The sequence below is a fragment of the Suncus etruscus genome, chromosome 3 (assembly GCF_024139225.1).
Source record: "Suncus etruscus isolate mSunEtr1 chromosome 3, mSunEtr1.pri.cur, whole genome shotgun sequence".
Classification (NCBI taxonomy): domain Eukaryota; kingdom Metazoa; phylum Chordata; class Mammalia; order Eulipotyphla; family Soricidae; genus Suncus; species Suncus etruscus.
In genome coordinates, this window is record NC_064850.1 from 147,182,283 (window position 1) to 147,205,277 (window position 22,995).

The 22,995-nt window shown below is 47.5% G+C and overlaps 2 protein-coding genes across 2 annotated transcripts in view; one reads left to right on the forward strand and one right to left on the reverse strand.

The window, feature by feature from the left end:
- EMILIN2 (elastin microfibril interfacer 2) overlaps positions 1-14,945 on the forward strand; it is a 59,606-nt gene extending 44,661 nt beyond the window's left edge. The window contains exons 5-8 of the mRNA XM_049769996.1: positions 10,282-10,665; positions 12,320-12,352; positions 12,804-12,932; positions 14,058-14,945. Of these exons, the coding sequence (XP_049625953.1) occupies positions 10,282-10,665; positions 12,320-12,352; positions 12,804-12,932; positions 14,058-14,395 (884 nt within the window). The 3' untranslated portion in view covers positions 14,396-14,945. The remainder of the gene's footprint in view (positions 1-10,281; positions 10,666-12,319; positions 12,353-12,803; positions 12,933-14,057) is intronic.
- Positions 14,946-19,761: 4,816 nt separating this feature from the next.
- Positions 19,762-22,995, reverse strand: part of LPIN2 (lipin 2) — a 62,619-nt gene continuing 59,385 nt past the window's right edge. Inside the window, exons 17-20 of the mRNA XM_049770020.1 lie at positions 21,809-21,961; positions 21,177-21,291; positions 20,489-20,592; positions 19,762-20,307 (exon numbers count right to left, since the gene is read on the reverse strand). Of these exons, the coding sequence (XP_049625977.1) occupies positions 20,163-20,307; positions 20,489-20,592; positions 21,177-21,291; positions 21,809-21,961 (517 nt within the window). The 3' untranslated portion in view covers positions 19,762-20,162. The remainder of the gene's footprint in view (positions 20,308-20,488; positions 20,593-21,176; positions 21,292-21,808; positions 21,962-22,995) is intronic.

Sequence of the window (22,995 nt, forward strand, 5' to 3'; positions counted from 1 at the left end):
TGCCCGGCCCTAGCATGGTTCACAACCATGAGTGACCACTGCTTAAGTTGGCATGTTGCTGTAGACCAGTGTTCCGTATGGACCCCATTTTCACCGTTCCTCTTCCCATGGGTAGAGAAGCTACTAAGGAGGAAATGGAGGTGGTGGGTGGACAAATTTCTCTTCAGGGAAGTTCTCTGTTATTCTAGTTTGGGGCCATATTTGGAAGATTTTCTGGGGCCTCTTTTGGCTCCTCCGGGTTCACACTCCCGTTGATGTCTGGGGGACTGTAGGGTGCGGTGCTGAGGATGAACTTGGGCCTCCTCCCTCTGTCCGTTGTAATTCTCCAGTCACTGGAAACTTTCATTCTTCACAAACCTGAGCTGGGCTGCTCCTGTCTGGTGCTCCAGAATTGTTTCTTTTTTTTTTTTTTTTTTTTTTTTTTGGTTTTTGGGCCACACCTGGCGTTGCTCAGGGGTTACTCCTTGCTGTCTGCTCAGAAATAACTTCTGGCAGGCACGGGGGACCATATGGGACACCGGGATTCAAACCAACCACCTTTGGTCCTGGATCGGCTGCTTGCAAGGCAAACACCACTGTGCTATCTCTCCGGGCCCAGAATTGTTTCAATAGCATCAACTTTCCCATTTTTTCTGCTTTCGTCTGATCTTTTTTAAAAGTTATGTTTTTAGGCTTCCTGCTCCAGAGAAGTCCGTGTTTTTTCTCTTGAACATAGATTGCTCTCTTTCTTATCTCTCACATTTTGCTAAGTAAAATTCTTTCAATAAGCAATAATATACTAGTTTTATTAATTTTTATTTTTGGTTTTTTGGTCACACCCGACAGCGCTCAGGTATTATTACTCCTGGCTCTGTACTCAGAAATCGCTCCTGGAAGGCTTGGGAGACCATATGGGATACCAGGACTCGCACCACTGTATTCTGCATGCAAGGCAAATGCCTACTTCCATGCTATCTCTCTGGTCCTGTATATAGTTTTTGAAAAATGGTTTTGAATTTTTTTTTTTTTGGACCACACTCAACGGTGCTCAGGGATCACTCCTGGCTCTGTGCTCAGAAATTACTCCTGGCAGGCTTGGGGGATTATATCTGATATTGAGGGGGGGTTCAAACCTGGGTTAGCTGCATGCAAGGTTAACCCCCTAAAACCCCTTGCCCCCGTACTACCACTCCAGCCCCAGTTATTGTATTTTTTAAACGGCCACATCCATTGGTGCTTGGAGAACCACATGGTGCTGAGCATTGAATTAGAGCCCAGCACACACAAGGTCTGTTTTTTTCTCCCAGTTGAGCTGTATCTCCAATCCTCTGCTCATGTCTTAGGGTAATATTTTAGCGCTTGAATTAGATTAGTAAAAATGTTTTTATTTGGAGTGTTATAGATATATGCCTAATTGTTTTCAAGTTGCGGGGTTTTTGTTTGCTTCTTTTTATTATTATTTTTTTTATTTTGGGCCACACCCAGCGATGGAGAGGACTACTCCCAACTTGTGGCTTGGAAGGGAGTGGGGGTTGAGTTTTCATGGATCAAGGGACTTTGCCTTGTGGGGATCAAACTAAGGTCTCCAACGTGTGAGTCCTAAACTAGATCTAGCCCACTGAATTCTCTCTCTGGTCAACCATTCCGCTGCTAAATTTAAGCTGTGTTGTGAGAATGAAAAGCACTGATTATTCCAGTAAGCCTCTAGCCACGAAGCCTGGCTGGAGGAAGAGTGGATGGAAGCCAATATGATGACAGGTTTGGCCCTTGACCTGAAAATTGGCTGAGTTTGGGTCTAAGCTCATTTGATGAACTAAGTCAGAGGTTTGTTTTTTTTTTTTTTTTTTAAGTCAGAGTTTTATAAAGATTAAACAGCTAAATAAACAGCACACACACTCAGATACAACCAATTCCCTTCAGAACCCACCCTGGCGGCTTTCATCAGACACTTTCATCAGACAGTAGGACTGAAAAGGTTGTGCACCTCCATGTCACATTGAATCTGATTGGAAGTTGAGGAATCCCGAGAAGGGCCCTCCCATCACTGTGCACCAGAAAGCCCCAGGGAGGGAGATAAAAAATAGCAGGTCACTGGGAATTCCAGCTCAGCAGGGACTAGGGAGACCCAGGAATTTGTCATAAAAAGAGATGGGTGTTGGAACATCGTACAACTGATACTCAGCCATCAACAACTTCGTAACTGTGCATCTCATGGGGCTTAATTTAAAAAATAAGATGCTCTTAGAATAGGTCCTCAATGCAGTCAGGTGCAAAAGGCCAGAGTAGCTGTGCCCAGAAGATTGGGGGGAGAGGGACAGGGAGAGAACTGAGGACAGAGAACACCATTGACTTCGATAATGCAACCACCAACAGTGGGTAAGCTGCATATGTGTATGTATTTCCATATGCACACACCTATTTATGTCCTTCTAGGCTCTACTTCCAGTCAGTGCTGAGCTCCTCACACCTTGATTATTGTAGTTTTAGTGAGCCTAAAATCAGGCGGTGTATCTTCTTCAACTTTTCATGTAGGCTTTGGAACTATCTTGTTAATTGCAACTAATCCTCCCCACTTTTGACGATACTAAAGCTTAGATAGGACAGATCTCTTACCCCTCTCTGAGTTCACTGCCAGAAATTCCAACGTCAGTGTTCCCAAAATCAGTTCCACGATCAGTGTGACTTTAACACTTGCTCCCAATGTTTCTCTGCTTTGGTGTTCTCTTTCACAGTAGAGCAGTTTTCTGCTTAGGCCTGTTCTGAGTAGTGCTGGATGGTCACATCAGGTCTCATCCTCCTGGCTGGGCCTTACCTCACTGTTTCTAGGATGTAACCAGCAAGCGTTCCGTGGACATGTCTGAGGAGAGTTTTTCTTTTCATTCCATCCAAGCCCCAGAGACATTTCAGTTGCCATTTGCTCCTAGGTACTTTCCTCTTTCCCATGTCTGCCTCTTTCCCTCCCTCAAGTTCGTCTAGGCCAGGGGTCTCAAACTCAAGGCCCTCGGGCTGTTTTCGGCCCTCCGTACAACATTTTGTGGCCTGCGGCCGGCCTTCAAATATCGCAGTATTCGCTTACCGAATAATCGCAATGAAAATCGCATTAGTAAAAAAAAAATCACATTAAACATTTGCATACCCCAACAGTTCCGTTCGGGGTATGCAAATGTTTAATGCGGGGTATGCAAATGTTTAATGCGGTTTTTTTTTTTCTTTTGGTTTTTGGGCCACACCCGGCAATGCTCAGGGGTTACTCCTGGCTGTCTGCTCAGAAATAGCTCCTGGCAGGCATGGGGGGACCATATGGGACACTGGGATTCGAACCAACCACCTATGGTCCTGGATTGGCTGCTTGCAAGGTAAACACCGCTGTGCTATCTCTCCGGGCCCGATATTTTTTTCTTACTAATGCGATTTTTTATTGCGAATATTCGGTAAGTAAAATCCTTCATGCGGCCCTGCCTCAACCCAACTTTGCCTCCTGCAGCCCACAGGTAAATTGAATTTGAGACCCCTGCTCTAGACTTCATTTTCTCAGAGCAGCCCCAGCTTTGGGGAACACCTCCTCTCCTGGTGATTCTCTCTCCCCAAATCCTCCTTTGTGGTTCACCTGAGTTTGTTTGGTACTCGAGGCTGCAGTTCCTCCTCACATTTTTTTTTATTGCTTTATTAAGTGCAGTGGTTACAGAATTATTATTCATAGTTGGATTTCAGTCATAGAATGTACTCCAGCCTTCACCAGTGCACATTTCCTGCCACAAATGTCCCCCATTTTCCTCTTACTCCATCCCCGCCTATCTCTGGGGCAGGCGTTTTGATGGTGACTGTGTGTGGCTGTTCATTGTGGCAGTCAGCAGTGACACATCTCCCACTTAGCTGATGGACGTCAACACCTTTTAAAATTTTTTTTGGTGGTGTCAGTGATAAAACCCAGGTCTGGTACATGCAAGGTATGCATGTTACCACATTTTCTTTTTCTAAGTCAAGAGTCGTGGTTGGCTGGAGCAATAATAGCACAACAATAGGGCCTTTGCCTTGCATGCTGCTGATTTGGGATGGATCTGGATTCAATCCCCAGTTTCCCATATGGTCCCCCAAGCCTGCCAGGAGTGATTTCTGAGCACAGAGCCAGGAATAACCCCTGAGCGCTGCCGGGTGTGATCCAAAAACAAAACAAAAGTGTATCCAACAGCTGCATTTGGATGTCCTCTGGATGCCCTGCACTAAGATTCCACCTTGACAGGCTTTTGGAATATTGCACTTGGAGGCTGCAGTGTTTGATAGTTAGGGAAATGACTTCTGCCCATCATGTCTCATTAGCACTGACCTAGTGACAGGGGCCCACAAGGTCACTTGGGTAGTGAATGGATGCAGTTGAGAATGTGAGAAGTTTCAGTGGCTTTCTCCAAGCCAGGCCTCAACTCTAATTCTTTTTTTTTTTTTTTTTTTGGGCCACACCCAGTGGTGCTCAGGAGTTACTCCTGGCTGTCTGCTCAGAAATAGCTCCTGGCAGGCACGGGGGACCCTATGGGACACCGGGATTCAAACCAACCACCTTTGGTTCTGGATCGGCTGCTTGCAAGGCAAATGCCGCTGTGCTATCTCTCCGGGCCCAACTCTGATTCTTGACACCTGAAGCTAGTGCCTTCATAGCCTCATGTTCGATGACAGATTGCACCTGGAACCAAGGACCCATTGAGAGACATATTTTTTGTTTTGTGTTATTTTGGGGGGAGGGACACACCCGGTGGTACTCAGGGATCACTGCTGGCAGTGCTTGGGAGACTGTAGGTGGTACTGAGATTTGAACCAGTGTAACAGAGGCAGCCACATAGAAGCTAAGCACTGTAGCCCTAATACTATCTCTCTGGCCCCTAGGACCATTTTTTTTTTTTGCAATTTAAATTGACCTCATGGTCACCCTTCAGGGTGAGAGGGGGCCAGGCTCCTGTGTAGGGAGAGAGAACCAGCTTGTAAAACCGTCAGTCACACTGAAATACTTTTTTTTTTTTTTTTGGATTTTGGACCACACCCAGCAGTGCTCAGGGTTATTCTTGGCTCCACACTCAGAAATTGCTCCTGGCAGGCTTGGGGACCATATAGAATGCCAGGAAACAAACACAGGTCTTGGGCAGCTGCATGCAAGGCAAATGCCTTACCTCTGTGCTATAGCTCTGGTCCCTGAAATGAACTTTTTTTTTTGAAATGAACTTTTAATAAGAATTTTGAGGGCCCGGAGAGATAGCACAGCGGTGTTTGCCTTGCAAGCAGCCGATCCAGGACCTAAGGTGGTTGGTTCAAATCCCAGTGTCCCATATGGTCCCCCATGCCTGCCAGGAGCTATTTCTGAGCAGACAGCCAGGAGTAACCCCTGAGCACCACCGGGTGTGGTCCAAAAACCAAAAAAAAAAGAATTTTGAGAGAGAGGAAGTGCTCTTTCCAGGCCCGGGTTAAGTCTATCCCTTCAAGGCTGTGGAGCTCCCTGGACCCTCACCTCCCCAGTGGCCTGAGGCCAACCTCCCTCAAGCAATTACACATGTGCTGGTCTGACCGCCTGGCCTTTGGTCTTCGGGACGAATGCAGTTGAAATGGTCCATGTGGATTAGAAACATGTGTTCCACGCAGGAAGAGGACTGCCAGAGAGCAAATGGTGGGCTGTCTTGTTAGTTTGGTAATGAATGTGAGCATCAGAAACACCCCTCAGAGCTGAGGAGCAGGAGTGAGACAACTTGGTCTGGGACAGATCCAATGGCTAGTAATATTTTCATTACTGTCTTCTCTGCCATAGGAAGGTCTTGCTGCAGCAGCCTGTTCTCTCTAGCCCTTGGGCGAGAATTCCCTGGGGGCCCACGGGGATGAGGATGTTTGGCCCAAGCGATATCTTTACTCATTCATACTAAGCTTTCACTTAGCACCCCAAAACAGGTGGTGTAGGAGAGGTGGATGCCAGAGGAACTTTCACCATCCTCAAGCCCCTGCTGTCCAAATAGGACTCCAGAAGACAATCGTCTCTGTCAGAATTCAATCTAGCTGCAAGAATTAGGGCATAGTCCATAGTCCCTGCTGTATTGCCAGCTGCCTTTTATTCATCTAACATTTGAAATGTCTTAAAGTGACATGTCAGGTGCTGTGTCAAGTTCTGGGGATGAAAGACACTAGAGATGTGTTCTTGACACTTATCCAGCAGGAAAGGAAGGAGAGGAAACGTGGAGGGAAACAACCAGGGCTCAAAGAGTACCATGATTAGAGGCAGGGTTAATCACATCCTACTGGGTCGATTTCTATTGGCTTCATGCAGAACAGGATGTTCCAGGTGGCACTTGGGCTATGGGCATAGCCATATTCTCAGTGTGGTTATGGAAGAGTTTGTTTTAGGGGGAGGCATAGCTGAGAGCTGTGTGGGGGAAGTGGGCTAAAAGAAGTGACAGCAATGGTGGCAGTGCAATTCTCAGACTGAGGAAGCTCTTGGTATCATGAGCAGTAGAAGTTTTTGAATGGGGAAGAATATGTCCACAATGCTCTCTAGAGAACAGTCAAGGCTGGAGACATGGCTCCACTAAGCAGGAGTGCATGCTTTGCAGGAGGGAGGCCCAAGTTCAGTTCTTGGACCTCACTGTTGGCTGTGACCCAAAGACAAAACAGGAAGAACTAAAGGACACCCTGAAGGTGGGGTGAGAGGAGAGCCAGGATTGAATTTAGAATTAGATTCTCTGGACTGGTCATCAGGGCAGCACAAATCAGGGTGTGCTTTTGCGTATGAGGAGAGGAAAGGGGAGTGAGCTCAGCAGTTGGATTTCTGACATGTGCATGAGCACAGCTGTGTAAGTAAGTATACAGTACACGTGTTATCACAGGTGTGTGTGTGTGGGGGGGGGATGACAGTGTCCAGAGGAAAAAAGGAGAATATAAGGGAAAAACACAAGCATGTTGGGATTGGAAAGCACCAAAGATACCACTGAGGACTAGAACCAGGCCATTAGAGAAGTTTCTAATGAAAACCAGTGTCTGCTGCTCCACTCCTGAGAGAGCCACGAGCAGCTGTCATTTGTTTTCTTTTTCTTTTTTTGGGGGGTCACACCTGGCAGCGCTCAGGGGTCACTCCTGGCTCTACGCTCACAAATCGCTCCTGGCAGGCTCGGGGGACCATATAGGATGCTGGGATTCAAACCACCAACCTTCTGCATGAAAGGCAAACACCCTACCTCCATGTTATCTCTCGGCCCCATTTTTTTTTTTGTCTTCTCTTATTGTTGTCATCATATCTCTAAATTGATTTCTTAGTTCAGACTCTTGGAAAAAATCTTATACCTAATATTCAGACTTGATCAACTACAGCCTATCAATGAGACTTCCATATGACCCCTTTCCTATTCTCCTGATTGTGAACATAGTTACAGGGCAGTGAACCAGGGCCAGTATTTAAACTGTCATGTGCTAACTGGTTTTCTCTGATAAGTTGTCATTCTCTTCATTAACAGCAGTGTTTGTGGCATTTATCTGCAGACTTTTAGGCATTGATTGTGACTTTGCCACCTCTACAATTCTCAATTCAATTTTCTATGCCACATCATTTGTTAATTTCATTTGGAGGGATGGTTAGGCCTAACCTGGTGGCACTCGGGGCTTGCTCTTGAATCTGTGCTCAGGGGCCACTCCTGGAGGTACCCAAGTGTCCATTTGTGGTGATGGGAGTCAAATCAAGTTTTGTTTCATGTAAGGCAAGTGCCTTAACCCCTAAACTATTTTCCCAGCCCCTACTTAAATTTTTTAGAATAAATAACTTCACTCCTAGAGTTCTTTTTCTGAGTCATCTGGATTTTATTTATGGCATCCCGGGTCTGTCCTGGGTTGGCTGCATGCAAGGTAAACACCCTACTTCAGTGCTATCGCTCTGGCCCCATTGAAGTTCTTTAACTCTGTATACTCTTTATCCTTAGTGCTCTGAATATGCCTTTTTGAGGATTTTGTTGTTGTTGTTGTTGTTTTTGGACTATACCCTGTGGTACCCAGGCTCTCTGTTCAGAAATAGCTCCTGGCAGGCACAGGGGACCATATGGGAAGCCGGAATTTGAACCAGTTGGTCCTGGGTCAGCTGCTTGCAAGGCAAATGCACTACCACTTTGCTATCTCTCTGGCCCCCTTTTTTGAGGATCTTTTATTCAACAATTGTGCTGGGATTTATTTTTCCACAATTCTGAGACGTGTGTGTGTACATGCGTGCATAATTCTCAAGCAGTTCAACCATGCTCAGCTTTTCTGATTTTATTTTTAATTTTTTTTTCGGTGAAGATTTCTGAATTCACCCTCCACTTTTCTATGGCTTCTCTTATTTTTCATATATATATATATATATATATATATTGGTTTTTGGGTCACACCCGGCCATGCTCAGGGGTTACTCCTGGCTCTATGCTCAGAAATCGCTCCTGGCAGGCTCAGGGGACCATATGGAATGCCGGGATTTGAACCACTGACCTTTTGCATGAAAGGCAAACACCTTACCTCCATGCTATCTCTCTGGCCCCTTCATGTTTTTCTTTCTAAAATATTTCTTTGATTTTTTTTTTTAAGCCTAACAACTCTTGCAATGAACTTTCTTATTATGGAAAACAGTTTTCAGTTAGCCCTACCGCTTGCACCTGGCCCCATGTGTTTCTCTTCTTACTGTTGTGTCCACACATTTAAGCTCCAGTCATTTGTTGTTTGGATCTTTGTTTTGGGGCCTTTACCTTTTTTGATGATGATCTTATCTGCCAGGTAATCTTGACTGTGGGTTATGTTAGAGTTTAATTTTTCTGTCACCAACCTGCAGACTCTTTAGGTTGTTGTTGTTTTGTTTGGGGGCCACAAATGACAGTGCTCAGGATTTACTCCTGGCAGTGCTTAGGACCATATAGGGTGCTGGGGCTCAAACCCAGACTGGCTGCATGCTGTACTGTGGCTCCAAGTTTTCCAATTTGAGGTTTAAAAAAGCATCGAGAGCTTTGCTGGAAGGCAGTGGAATTTCTCTTATTTGTTCCCGACTCACGTGCACTGTTTCCAGACTGAGTGTTTCAGACCTCCTGCCTACCACTGTTTTTGGTGGTCCCTTTGTTTCAGTTTCTCTCTCAAACACAGCCCATCCTAATCAGGGTTCTGAAGAGAATTTAGTCCTGATGCTGCCTGGTCCTATGGAGGAGTTAACTGTTTTGCATTTAGGATGCTCTCTACCACCCTCCGGGATAAGCTAACTGTTCTACATTTAGGATACTATTAACTTTTTACCACCTTTGGGGACTGGAAAACATCACCCACTTCATTGTCTACAGGAATTGATTGTTTACAGATCTCTGGTCAGTAATGGCTGTGATAAAAATAGACTCCCTGAGTGGATGGTGAGCATGTTCTTGACCTGCAATTGCTTCCTCAGCAAGTTTTCAAACAAAACTGGACCATGAGTTCAGTTATGATTTGCTTGGCCACCATTATGTTACTCAGAAGCTGGGCCTGACTGCGCTCAGGAGGAGGTAGGGTAGCCTTTGAGGAAAGGTCACCTGGTCTGTTGGATGGTGTTTAGAAGCTACATGGACCGTCAGGAAGGCATCTTAAAATACTGGTTCCAAACATAAAATAAAATAAAATAACAAAACAAAAATAAAATACTGGTTCCAGTATGAAGTTAAAAGGGAAGGGTGGTCGCTTCCTACTGGACTCACAGTCTTGCCCCCAGAGAACAGGGAAGCATGGGCATCAGGAGTGCCCATCCATGGGCACTCACTCAGATGTGAAAGGGGTACTGCTGTTGAGGACACCCAACGCCTGTTTGTGGTGTCCGAAGGACCCTGTGGTCAGGCTATTCCTGGTAGCTGGAGATGAGCTTGATTTTGAGAACATTAGTCCACTGAGGTTATGTGTAAGCTGTTAGGGGGTATCATCATCAGGACATTTGAGGGGACGGAGCCAGACTGCACGGCCTCCTGTGAACCCCCCAGAGCTGTTGTAAGATGGGGCAGACACAGATGCTGCTCCCGTAGGCCTGTATACAGTGTGGTCAGCAAATGATGTGATGAGTATCACATGGCCCTTGGCAGGAGAAAGCTCCTGCCCCTGTTGGAGAAGAGCCTGGAAAGCTGCTGCCGGGCTGCACGCCCTTCCTGTAACCAGCACAACTCGGTCATTTTGTGCTATAGTGGCTGCCATGTCCCTGAGGCTCTGCAAGAAATTGAACCTGCTCCCCAGGTTTGAGGATTGTGGACCTCTAGACTTGGCAGGGAACCTACTGTGTTTAACTCTCTCCCTCTTCCATTCCCTTTTCCAAATGTGCAGCTGATGAACCTTCAGAAGCCCCTCAGACTCCACCATCTGGGAAGGCTCCAGAAGGATCCACGAAAGCCCCAGACCCAATGCTGCCTGCAGCTCCTACTGCGCCTTCTCACCCAGAACTGAGCCCGCAGCCAGGGGCACCACCCCCTCCCGAAGATCCTGGGAAGCAGCTGCCCGGGAAACCCCCGAAGCCGCTGCCACCACCAGCCTGGCCTGGCTGGACAGGACTAGCCTTCTTGCCTGGCTCTTCAGGGGACATCGTGGAGACAGGGGAGGCCGGGCCCCCTGGAAGGATGGGCATGTCAGGAAAGGGCCTGCCGCATGGTGTGGATGGCCAGATGGGACAGGGGTCCGTCCCCAGTGTTGAAGGCTATGCAGGAGCACCAGGTAAGACCAATTGGGGTGGGGCCGGAGAGATAGCATGGAGGTAAGGCGTTTGCCTTTCATGCAGAAGGTCATCGGTTTGAATCCCGGCGTCCCATATGGTCCCCTGAGCCTGCCAGGAGCAATTTCTGAGTATGGAGCCAGGAGTAATCCCTGAGCACTGCCGGGTGTGACCCAAAAAAAACCACAAAAAAAAAAAAAAAGAAAAAAAAAAAGACCAACTGTGGTACTGTTTCAGGACTTCCCCAGGGTATGACCCTCAAAGTCCTACCTAAGTGAGGTCCCCATGGGAGACAAGCCCTGGGCTTTGTTTATGCCCATAGAATGTTGGACAGAGGAGACACTCTGAGGTACTCAGAGACACAATTGCAGTCTGAGTACCTGAGCTGCTCTGGAAGCCCTTCTCCGGGGAGGGGACAGACAGGACCAGGGGACCTGATGGGAGGGTGGGGAAAAGTCTGGCCCAGGCTGGGCTCCTGAGGTTCCATGAGTCAGGTCAACACCATATAGGCCCAGATAGGAGGCTGCAGAGGGAGGACCCTACAGATGGGACTAGATACCTGTTGTTTCCATCCCCCCCAACACCTGCCCTGCTCAGTGACACTAGGATGAATTGTTTTACAGAGAAGACTGAGACTGAGAGCTCCATCATGGAAACATGATGTTAGTGAAATACACAGTGGGCAGGTCACTTGTTTTGTACACAGATGACCTGGTTTGGATCCGTGACACCCCTCAAAGTCTGATAAGCCCCACTAGGAATAAGACCTGAGCAATGCTGGGTGTGATCCAAGATCAACTAACAAACAAAACAAAATAAAACAAAAAGTCCAAACAAAAACAAACAATAAAAACAACCATAAAAGTAACAAACACGGGCCCGGAGAGATAGCACAGCGGCGTTCGCTTTGCAAGCAGCCAATCCAGGACCAAAGGTGGTTGGTTCGAATCCCGGTGTCCCATATGGTCCCCCGTGCTTGCCAGGAGCTATTTCTGAGCAGACAGCCAGGAGTAACCCCTGAGCACCGCCGGAGGTGGCCTAAAAAAAAAAAAAAAAAGTAACAAACACACAAACCACAGTGAGAGGAGCTGCCCCCTGAAATGCGACCAGTACCGAGATTTAGGTGTGTGGTACTTGGGCACTTCTTTACCCCCTGAAGTGACAGGGAGATTCTACTCCTCTCACCTGACTCTCCAAGGTTGTTCAGGGTTGGTCATTTATCCTGTTAGTATCCCTTGGTCTTTCCAGACATGCATCTGTCCTTCCCCAATACTACACAGCTCACACCCACCCTAGTCTTGCTATAAGCAAAATCTTGAGCCCTCTGGTTAAGAGAAGACCTGGTAGTTGTAGTTGGTGCATGTGGGGTTTGAAGCATGCTTGAACCCCATCTTTCTCCTGGTATTTCCTATGCTGAATTTGCACGGTGTCTCCTGCCCTCTGCACTGATCCTGCAGTCCCGAGTCTACTTCTGTGTTTTTGTTCGGGGGCCACACCCAGTTGTGCTTGGGGACAGCAATGCTGGGCATCCAACCTGGGACTCCTGTGTGTAGCAACTGTGCACTATGTAGCCTTGAGCAAGCTGTGTCTGCTGAGGACTGAGCAGGAGGAGATATATAGGATTGTCTAACACTGGCACCCCATTTTGTCTTTCAGGGTACCCCAAGTCATCGACCATGGCCTCTCCAGGTATGTATGTTGGGAAAGTGAAGCCACACCAGCGACTGTGGCGGATGGTTCCACCCTCCCCCATTTGCCAGTCCTAGTTTAGTGTCTCCACAGGGGCCCAAGCTCCCCAAAAACTCTTTGAGGGAGCGGTTTGGTTCTGCATATGATCCTGGCACATGAGTAATTGTTGCTCAGTGCAGCCTCACCAGCTTCCTGGGGGACAGGGTCAGTCAGTGACTTTGTTCCTGGTCTCTGCAATTCCCTGCCCCCTCCCCCCTCCAAGCTGAATTATGCACATAAGGCAGTGCTGGCAGCACATGCATCCTGCCAAGTTTCCTCATACCTGCCTTGGATTACGTGGCCTTGGGTGAGGAATGGAATCATCCCTCAGGAAGATGGAAAGAGGAGGCTGCATGGGGCAGGTGCCCATGCAGGGAGTCTATGGCCACTTTGGTTTTTCCCTCTGTGCCAGGGCTTCCAGCTCCATCCGTGGTGTCTTTCTCAGCGGGGCTAACCCAGAAACCCTTCCCCAGTGAGGCGGGTGTGGTTCTCTTCAACAAAGTGCTGGTGAATGATGGGGACATGTACAACCCCGAAACAGGTGAGTCAGGGTAACACCAAGTGGTACTCAGGGATTGCTCCTGGCCGGTCTCAGGGACCCTGCATGGTGGGACGGATGGAACCAAGTTGGCTGCATGCAAAGCAAAGACCATCCTGCTGTCCTTTCTCCCAGCCTCTCCATCCTCATGGCTTCCTAAAGCCTGGCACCTCCTGCTGGAGGCTCCAAGGAGCAGTGGCTAGGGACTTACTCTTATTTGGGGTGTTTTGGGTAGCGGTTTCCAGCTTGCCAGCAGTGGGCCAGGTGTGAGGGAGCAGTGACTTGGGGCAGAGTCCTTGGTGTTGGGATCATTGTCAAGAGCAGAGAGGTCTGTGTTTTCACCGGGGAAGGCAGTGAAAGATCTTGGGCTGTGGGCAGTGACCCAACTACCTTTTCTAGGGCCCATGGGCCTCCTCACGGCCAGCTTAAACCATTGTTCTTCTTTTTGTTCTTTCCACTCTTTAGCTGTGGGGTCACCAACTGGTGCTTCACAAGGTACATCTCAGATTTAAGGTCTTCACCAGTCTCCCCAATCTGGATGCCATTTATTTTGGTTGAGTCTCAGCTGGGTGCTGGCTCTGAATGATACCTCCTGTATGAGGCCCAGGGCTGAGACTCACTCATGAGGGCTGCCTAAGAACCAGTCTCCTGTCCCTTTTTTGGGGACACAAGTCATGGCTTGAGCCCTAAGCCAGCTGCTCAGGAGTTTCCCAGGGCTTATGGCAGTAGCTGTGCCATGAGACTCATTCCGCATTGGCTGTGAGGTGCTTCTCAAGATGGTGAGCCCCAGCATGAAGAGTCACTTTCTCGATAACCCTTAGGTAGTGGGAGCAGGTCTAGACAAAGCCAAGGCTGGGGGCCCAGGTTCAAGTGCTGTCTCCGCACCGAGGCTTAGCCTTCCTGGGGCAACTGCTGTGTGCTGAGTTGCTGGTGACCTCAGCAGCAAAATTCGTCAATTTTGCTTGTCCTTTCCTCTTCTGGGTGTCACCAGAAGGTATGCAGTTAGCATACCTCCTGGTCCAGGCCAGGATCATGAAAGCACCAGGGAGCTCTGAGCACTCAGATTGGGGGAACCCCAGGTCCGGGATGGCTAGGGCTTTAATTGAACACTCTGTCTTTCTACTTCAGGGGTCTTCACAGCTCCATTTGACGGGCGCTATCTGATTACAGCCACCCTAACACCTGAGAGGGACACCTACGTGGAGGCCGTGCTGTCTGTGTCCAACGCTAGTGTGGCCCAGCTACACACTGCCGGCTACAAGAGAGAGTTCTTGGAATATCACCGGCCCCCTGGGGCTCCACACACTTGCGGGGGCCCCGGGGCCTTCCACCTGATTGTGCACTTGAAGGCAGGAGATGGCGTCAATATCGTGGTGACCGGAGGCAGGCTGGCCCACACAGACTTTGACGAGATGTATTCCACATTCAGCGGGGTCTTCCTCTACCCGTCCCTTGCACAGCTCTAGGCAGCTGTCAGAAGACAAAAGCTTTAATATATTCCCTTAGTGAATGGAACTGGAGCACTGGTCCAGTTTTGGTCAGACAGCAGCCCTCCCCTAAGATAGAAAAATCTGTCCTGACTGCTGAACTCCTCCACTCAACAGGCCAGCTGTGAGGAAAGAGCCCTGGTAGTCTGCTCTGGTAGTCTGCACAGAAGAGCCAGAACAGCCCTTGCCTGTGAGCTGTCATCGAGGCTAAGGGCAGCTGGGCTAGCGACTAGGGGTGTGGGTTAGGGCACAAACCCAAACCTGTTGCTACTGTCTACCAAAGGGCAAAACCACGGCAAAGGTCCATTTCCACTTACACTGCACGCAGGAGGGCAAGTTGAAACACTGAAGTGCTGCTGTACTGGGTGCCCCTGCACAGACAAGCCAAGGCTGCCCTGGGGTGGGTGATCTCAGGCTGGTACCTCTGAGGAGACATGAGAAGGCAGCAGGCTGGGCTCCTTGAATGACATGCGCAATTCAAGTGCAAAGACATGGAGTGTCAATAAAGACATAAAACCACTTTGTGTTACCTAAGCCTGTTGCCTTATGGATTGAGATGACCCCAAATAGTTTACAGCAGGGGCTAGAGCAATAGCATAGCAGGAAGGGCACTTACTTGGCCCCAAACTGAGGTCCATTCTGGCACCCCATACTCTGAGTGATCTCTGAGAGCAGAGGCCACTGGATGTGGCATCAAAACAAGTCAGGAGAAAAGAGGGGTTAAGGCATTTTTCTTGTATTTGATTGATTCCGGCTTAATCTCTAGTACATAATAGTCTATGGGGCAGCACTGGATATGGCCCCAAAACCCAAATACTCCCCCCCCCCCCCCATCCCAATATACTGTAAAAGATAGTTGACTTGTTTTTGCTTTTGGGCTACACCCAGCACACTCAGGTTACTTCTGGTTTTGTGCTCAGGAATCACTCCTGGTGATGCTTGCAGAAACATGAAATGCCGGGGACTGATACCACATAAGACAAACAACCTACCCACTGTACCATCTCTCCAGCCCCCTTTAGAAAGGCTGAAGACTTTAAACCAGTGGTCTTCAACTACTGTATATGGGCAGTTACAGGCCTGCAGGTAGAAAGACTATAGAGCATTCAACTAAACTGTCACCCCTCAGCATCCAAGCTAGACACTTTGGTTTTATTTGGTTTTGGCTTGTAAAGATGCCATTTGTGCTCAGGGGTCAAGAGCCTTCCCAGAATCCTGCAGTTAAAGAGGCGCCCTTCTCTGGCACCCTGGAAACACTTTCTCACAGCTACTGCTTAGGTGCACAGATAGATGGTTACAGACCTAAAGATTCGTGCACAACCCAGGGCAAAGCAGCTATTTCAAAGAGCGCACTCTGGGCCAGGTCTTACCCCGGCTCATTTCTTTTTGCTGTGGGTGTGTGGAGCACCGAGTCTCTGAGCACATCAGGCCAGCTGGATCTATGGACCAAAAGGGCCACAGGGGACTGCAAATTCCTGAGTCTTAGGAAAAAAATGGAGCTGGTAAGACTAGATCTCTTGATCTCAATTCCAGCACCAAATACTCAAGCTGATTCTCCATGTCAACTTGCAAATGTGTTGTTTGTACCTGTTTCCCCCTAGCTGGGGAGCTCTGTGGTACTTTGGCACCTGGACCTTCAGTGGGTTCAGGATGGGTAGGGACTGGTGCTTCACACTCCAATTCTCCAGCTGGAAGCTGGCTGTCAGGTTGTCACAGGCTATCCTGGGAGTGACAGGGAAAAACCCAGCGTGTCGGTGCATTCTCAAGAAACCCAGTTAGCAAAGACACAAGCCCTTATTCCCTCACAATCTCTAAGAAAGACTCACTCAGTGCCAAGGGGATGGATTCACTCAAAAGCAGGAAAGGCAGGACCAGACCCATGTAGGCAGGACCATCCCCTCCCCCTACTCCTTCCTTGGAAAGATCTCTAGAACACCAAGCAAAACCCAGTCCTTTCATCGGATCTGAATTTATAGATAGAAAAAACACCAGGCTAGCAGAGCTCTGTCTAGAAGGTTATATCACTTCCATTCATGTTGCATGTGCAAGTCCAGGGTACTTAGTGACTCAGGCCTCTGGTCACAACTTGTGAAATAAGGAAGTGGTTGCTAAGAGAGGTCAGGGCACTTCCTAAGCAGACAGGACAGGGAACTTTTTCTCAGGACGTCAGAAAGTGGTCTCGCTTAAATGATTAAAAACAGCAGGAAATACCATTATCGAAGGCAAATTAGTTTGTATTCATTGCACTTGAAATTATTCCCATGTAAGCACATTCACCTCAAGGGTCTTGTCATTTTGGAATACTCCTTGCAGGTTCTTTACAGTATGAAAGGAGATGTCATTCATGTCCTTCCTTATCAATGGGAAAATATGACTGCATATGCGTGTGTGCACATTTTTCAAACATGTATTTCCCCTCTGTTTTATCAGTGGGGAGGAAGAATGTTCACAAGACTAGGGGTGTCATGTAGTTGAACCAGGCTCTGAGCAGGGAACAACACTGTCAACAGGTCCAACTCCTGCCTGCAGGAAGTCGTTTGAAATGATAGCGATTTCCTCTCTAAGAAACCTGCCTGCCTCAGCTCTGCCTGTTACCAGGTTCACCCCAAGGACCTGCAGCTCCCCTTACTGGCTTCCCCCCATCCTTCCTGTCTTGACCAGAAGCCCTGGGAGAGAACTTTCCCATTCTGGAGGGCTATGGCACGTCCAACACAGGTCACCTCAGCTGGGGACCAAAGTTCTAAATATTTGTGTTCACAATTCATTTGTAGGGTATGGTTTTTGATCCAAAATCATATTATGTCTTCTAAGCTGATGAAAACACTGGGTCTAGTAAACCTGAAGGGTTTGATGAAAGGTGGGATGACCAGGGCTCTGAACGGGTTCTCAGAAGATCTTGGGTGGGAGGAAGTAAGCCCGGAGATGACTGAGAAAATACCAAAAATCACATATGTAAGAATGAATCATTCCCTGGCAGAACCTACAAAGTGAGAGAGAGGTCATGTCCTGTTTGGTATAGTCTCACTTTTTGGAGTCAAGTTTTGGGAAAAATAAGCCCTGAAATAAGTCCCATCTCTAGATAAATGTGAGTGTCAGAATGGTCAAATGCTAATTTATGAAAATTGGGAAACGATAACTTCCTGGCAAGAGTACAGAAAGGATGGTTTTATGTTCTCGGAAGGAAAGAGTCAAACACAAAGAGTTGGCTTATGTTTATTTATTGTTGTAACATTTTGTGTTGAACATCAAACACTGCACCAAAGTATTAACCATTCACCTTAAGACAACTGTCTTTGCCATAACTAAGAGTACTGTACTGATATCACAATTATTTCTGAGAACTTAAAAACTTATTAGTGAGGCTACTAATCATCAAATACTTCATCAAAGACTGTAATATTAAACTAAAAGAGTAAATTTTCCCCCTCCATCTCTTACCTTCAAAACAAACCCTTCAAAAAATCGTTTTCACCTGCAGAACACTTAAAAAATTCCCTTTTTTAACTAAAGAGAACCGTTTAAACCCAGAGTGCTCTAAGATGGGTGAAAACATGCTTCCCAGGGTACTCAGAATGACACTGGAAAAAAAAAACTCCTTGCAATAGTCTGTTTTTACTGACTTGCAAAGAGAAAAAGTGTATACTTTCTACCTACTCTTAAAGGCCTTGCCTACACCAACTGGACCACGCCCACAGGGCCATGCATACCCGCCTGTGCCGAAGCCCTCCTCCAGCAAATTTCTCTCCTTCCAGACAAATAGCTTAGGGGCTCTGTCTTTAAGCACACCTGATGCAGTGCTCACATGGCTGAGCGTGTGTGTGCTGGCCTCCCAGCCTGCTAATGCCAGCACATGGTAAAGTCGAGGGGGAGGGTGCTGAAATAATGGAAGAGGCCATGGCTCTTTAAGCAGCAGGCACGGCAACCTGGAGACCGCTCTGCCTGCCTGAATGCCCATTGCTAAGAGCCAGGCACCATCTTTCCAGAGCTGCCACTGTGAGGGTCTGTGCACAAACATACTTGAGGGCATCTCTCTTTCACAGAAAGAACAAACGTCATTTGTACCAAATGGCAATGAATTTTCAGCACAAACAATACTTTCATAACACTATAGTAATAGTAATCATCTACTTTCAGTAAGAGGGATTCCTTTAAATAAGGAAATAGACTTATGTTAATTAGCATATGTACCCACTGGATCAATGTGCAGAGACAAAACGACACAGGCTAGCGCTCAAGGATGCTGGGACAGGGTTGGGGACCCTTGAGGTGGGGCCAGGGAACTAGGGTAACCAGGCTGGGCCTGCTAAAATACGTGTCTGGGGAGAAGAGCTTGTCAAAAACAAAATTAGCTAGCCAGACTTTCTAGTGGTTAGCCCAAAAGGGACCAAGGGGTGTCGTGAACATTTTCAGTGCTACACAGACGCCAAAAGCCTACAAGCTATATTCAGGAGAAGCACAGGCAGTTTGGTTCTTTGCTGATAGCAGCAGACAGGACGCACTGGTGCACCTGAGACAAGGTGCCACCCATTAGACACATCAGATCATTGCCCTGGTAGAACCTCCTAGAAGTTTTCCTGAACCACAGAGACCATTCATCCTAGAATTGTGAGTGGTAAGGTCCCTCCCTGCAGGAGCATCCAGGGGAAATGTATGTGACCACGATGGGAGAGATAGCCGCTTGTTATCTTAGGGGAGGTGAAGGGGCAGTACCCACAGGTCAGAGGTGAGCCCTGTACCAGGAGGGGAAGAGGAATGCTTCAGGGCACGGAGCTATAGCCATCACTTCCATGGGCCTCGGTGCCTGAGTCTCACTCTTGTCCCCTTCAGAAACCCTAATTTGCTCATTTGTGGTTCCCTGGAAGCCTCCAACTATTCTCTGTCTGTGTGATTATTAATACGACTCCTGGAATTCCTGGTTCCTGTTGCTCTGAAAGGGCTGACAGGCCACAGCCCTGCTTAGGTGCTGTCTAGGCAACTGACAATTGGGAGAGGGGAAACGCATAGTGGCAGGTAGAGAAAAACTTTCCCAGGACTCAACTGCATGTGTACATTTTCCTAGTCTCCCCCAAGAGAGAATCATCTGCTGTGAATTAACCAAAGGCTAGTGCTAACCTGCAAGATCTGTTTCTTCTGACGAGGCCCTAGAAGCTAAGTCAAGGGCCTCCCAGAGTGGCAGTCATATGAGAAGGCCACAATTGAAGGGGCTAGGGCCAGCAGCCCTGGGGATCAGCTTCCTGTTTCAGGGGAGCCCACAGAGAACTGTCATCACTAACCAGGGCACAGTATTCCGTGGACACTGTCCCCTGAGGAAGCCCGGGTTTCCGAGAGAAACACTTTCAACTGCCCACGGAAAAGAACACTTTACTTGGTTCAATGCTTTGGTCCACACATGGTTTCTTTCTCCATCCTTTTCAAGCACACAATTCAAGGGGCACCTGGAAGACAACCCTGCACTGAGCATATGTCTGGAGTGACACAGTGACAGGAGCCCAGGCTGCTGCCATCATGTCTGAGCTCCCCTCAGCTGTCCCTGCATGGCCCCGAGCCACAGACCCCGTAGCAGAGCCAGGAAGAAGAGGGGAGGCAGCTTCTGATCCAGGAGCTGACCTGCTCTTGTTCTAGAAAGTCAGTACCCCAGATGTCAGCAGCAACCAGTCCTTGGTCCGGTGTCCTCTGTCCAGCAGAAGGGCCAGTCCCCTTCCCTGTTGCGAGATGGGTGACTGAGCATATCGCAGATGGCTGTGCCTCAGACCAGGTCGTACCGGTCCAATTTGGGGATTGGTTCCCGCCAGTAGCAGAATGAGCTGAACTCGGGGCATGGAAAGGCAGAATTTTGTTCTTTACTGAGAAGTGGGAAAACGTGTTCCACGAGCTCACTCAGTCTGTGATACCTAGAAGAAGCCAGAGAGAAACACACAAGCTGTTCCCGACAGTGCTCCAAGCACACAAAACTGCAGGTTTCAGAGCTACTCATGGATCCTAGAGCAGCAGGTTGGAGGCCCAAAGTTGACAAGATTCCAGGAACCACCCTTGCCTGTCTGCCCCCAAGCTGAGAAGTGAGACTGTACTTACGATGACTTGTTCCCTTTGGTCCTTTCTTGAATTAATTCGCCCTTGGGGTTCACGGTGAATATTCTACAGTCTGGAACTCCAACTTGTGTGTAAGCATACACATCCTAAAACAGAATCATGGTAGCAGTGATTAATTGCAGGAATAATTAGGAGGCACTTCATGGAGAGCAGCCAATAGCAAACGTGAGGGGCAGTACAGCTCAGCCCTGAACATAGCTGGAGACTACCAGTATGGGAAGTGGAGCTGACCTGCAGTGTCCTGGAGGTTCGAGGGACAGAACACTCGAAAGCCCAGGAGATGCTAGGTCTCCCTGCCTGTCAGAGGTAAGCTGATAACACCAGTGGAAGGAGGTGACAGGTGTGGAGCATTAGTGAAGGGGAGATGCTAGGGTTCAAAGATGAATCCGAGGACATATCTTAGAGGTTCTCAAAGAACAAAGACCAAAAACTGATCTGAGGAGATGGCACTGAAGCTGTGGAGACAAAGCATTTTCCCTCAAGCCAACACTCTAGGACCCACCCCCAGGGTTACCTCTTTGTTGCTGAAATAAAGCGAAAAGTTAGCAATGAAGATTTTTGCCTTATAGACTACTAGTGTAAAAATCTTGGCACGGCTCTACTAAAAGGCACTAAAAGTCCTCTCTCTGAATCTCATGCACGTGTCAGAATCCGTGGAGAAGACACTTACATTTGGACGGTTTCCAAAGGCAGCATAGAAAGGTTGCTTGGATGGGACAAACAAATTCTTGATATCATTCAGACACTGTATTTTGAACTTCTCGGGTTTCTTTTCTATCACTTCCCTAGGGGGAAAAAAATACAATCACCAAATTAAAAAGTTTTCCCTGGTGTATGATCCCAGAAAGATTTTAGTACTCAACAACATCCCAATTCAAACAAATAAAACACATAGGTAACTGCTGTCCTTATTTCTCCACAGTCAATTTGTTAACTTAAAAAATTAAAAAAAGGGGCCGGAGAGATAGCGTGGAGGTAAGGCGTTTGCCTTTCATGCAGGAGGTCATCGGTTCGAATCCCGGCGCCCCATATGGTCCCCTGTGCCTGCCAGGAGCAATTTCTGAGCCTGGAGCCAGAAATAACCCCTGAGCACTGCCGGGTGTGACCCAAAAACCACAAAAAAAAAAAAAAAAAAAAAATTAAAAAAAAAATCATGAGTGACAGGGTTTAGGAAAGAAGATAAATAAAAAATTTTACTTTTCTTGACCATTATTTGACACAGGACTAATGAGACCTATGAAAAAATTCAAAACTTGGAGATATAACCCCCCCAAGAATTGAGTCTGTGATCCTCTCACGCACCTGTGGAAGGCAGAGAACAAGCTACTGGGTGACAGCATCAGAGGACCACGGGGTAGGATGGTGCCCTTATCGTTGACCCAGTGCAGGTAGCCCCGCGTCATGTCGGCCATGCCGATGGCACGGGCAGAGCAGTATAGAAACTTGTAGCCATTTCTGAAAGAGAATACATCTTTGTCCAGGTGCCTTGGTTACAGGTTTATAATCCCCTGGTTTTTGGGCCACACCAGGCTATGCTCTTGATAGGTTTTGGGGATCAAATGTGGTGCTGGAGATTAAACCCAGGTCATGCAAGGCAAGCACCCTACTTGCTGTATATCACTCTGGCCCTAGATAGTTTTTTAAAGTGCAGGTGATGAAAACCGGGACCTCAAATAACTGCTGAGCCACACCCTTAACACCATGTGGCTAAAGGGAAAACAAAGCATTTTTCTTTGAAAACACCAATATATTTTCTCTCATTTTCAATGAAAAATAAATTCTTGAATTTAGTAGGAAAACTGAAATGAAACTAACCTTTTTCATAGAAAAATATTAAGCAGAAATTGGGAGTTTACATACCCACAGATTATTCTAAATATGTAAGTTCTGATATACTTTTAGCAGTCTATATAAAGTCATATAAACAATATACTTCCTATATAAAAAGAATCCCGAACTCTCTTTAAATTGTCTCCTATAGGGCCCGGAAAGATAGCACAGCGGTGTTTGCCTTGCAAGCAGCCGAACCAGGACCTAAGGTGGTTGGTTCAAATCCCAGTGTCCCATATGGTCCCCTGGGCCTGCCAGGAGCTATTTCTGAGCAGACAGCCAGGAGTAACCCCTCAGCACCACCGGGTGTGGCCCCTCCCCAAAAAATGTCTCCTATAGAAGATTAAATAATTGTTATAAAGATAATTTATAAATTTATAGAGAGGATCTATTAAAACACTACAAATCATTCTGCAAGACAGGAGCAAAATTATGCTTGGGTGACAAACCATTTTCATATGAGGCCATTCGATGTAATGCTTAAGACACAGATTTTGCAATACATTTGAACTTGTATGTTTGAAGGTAATACATGTATGCATTACCTGCTCAAAGAAATACAATTATTGTATTTGCCGGCGTATAAAACGACCCTTCAACCTATGAAAAACTTCCTAAAAGTCGGGAGTCATATTATGTGCTGGTTTACGGCATGCTGA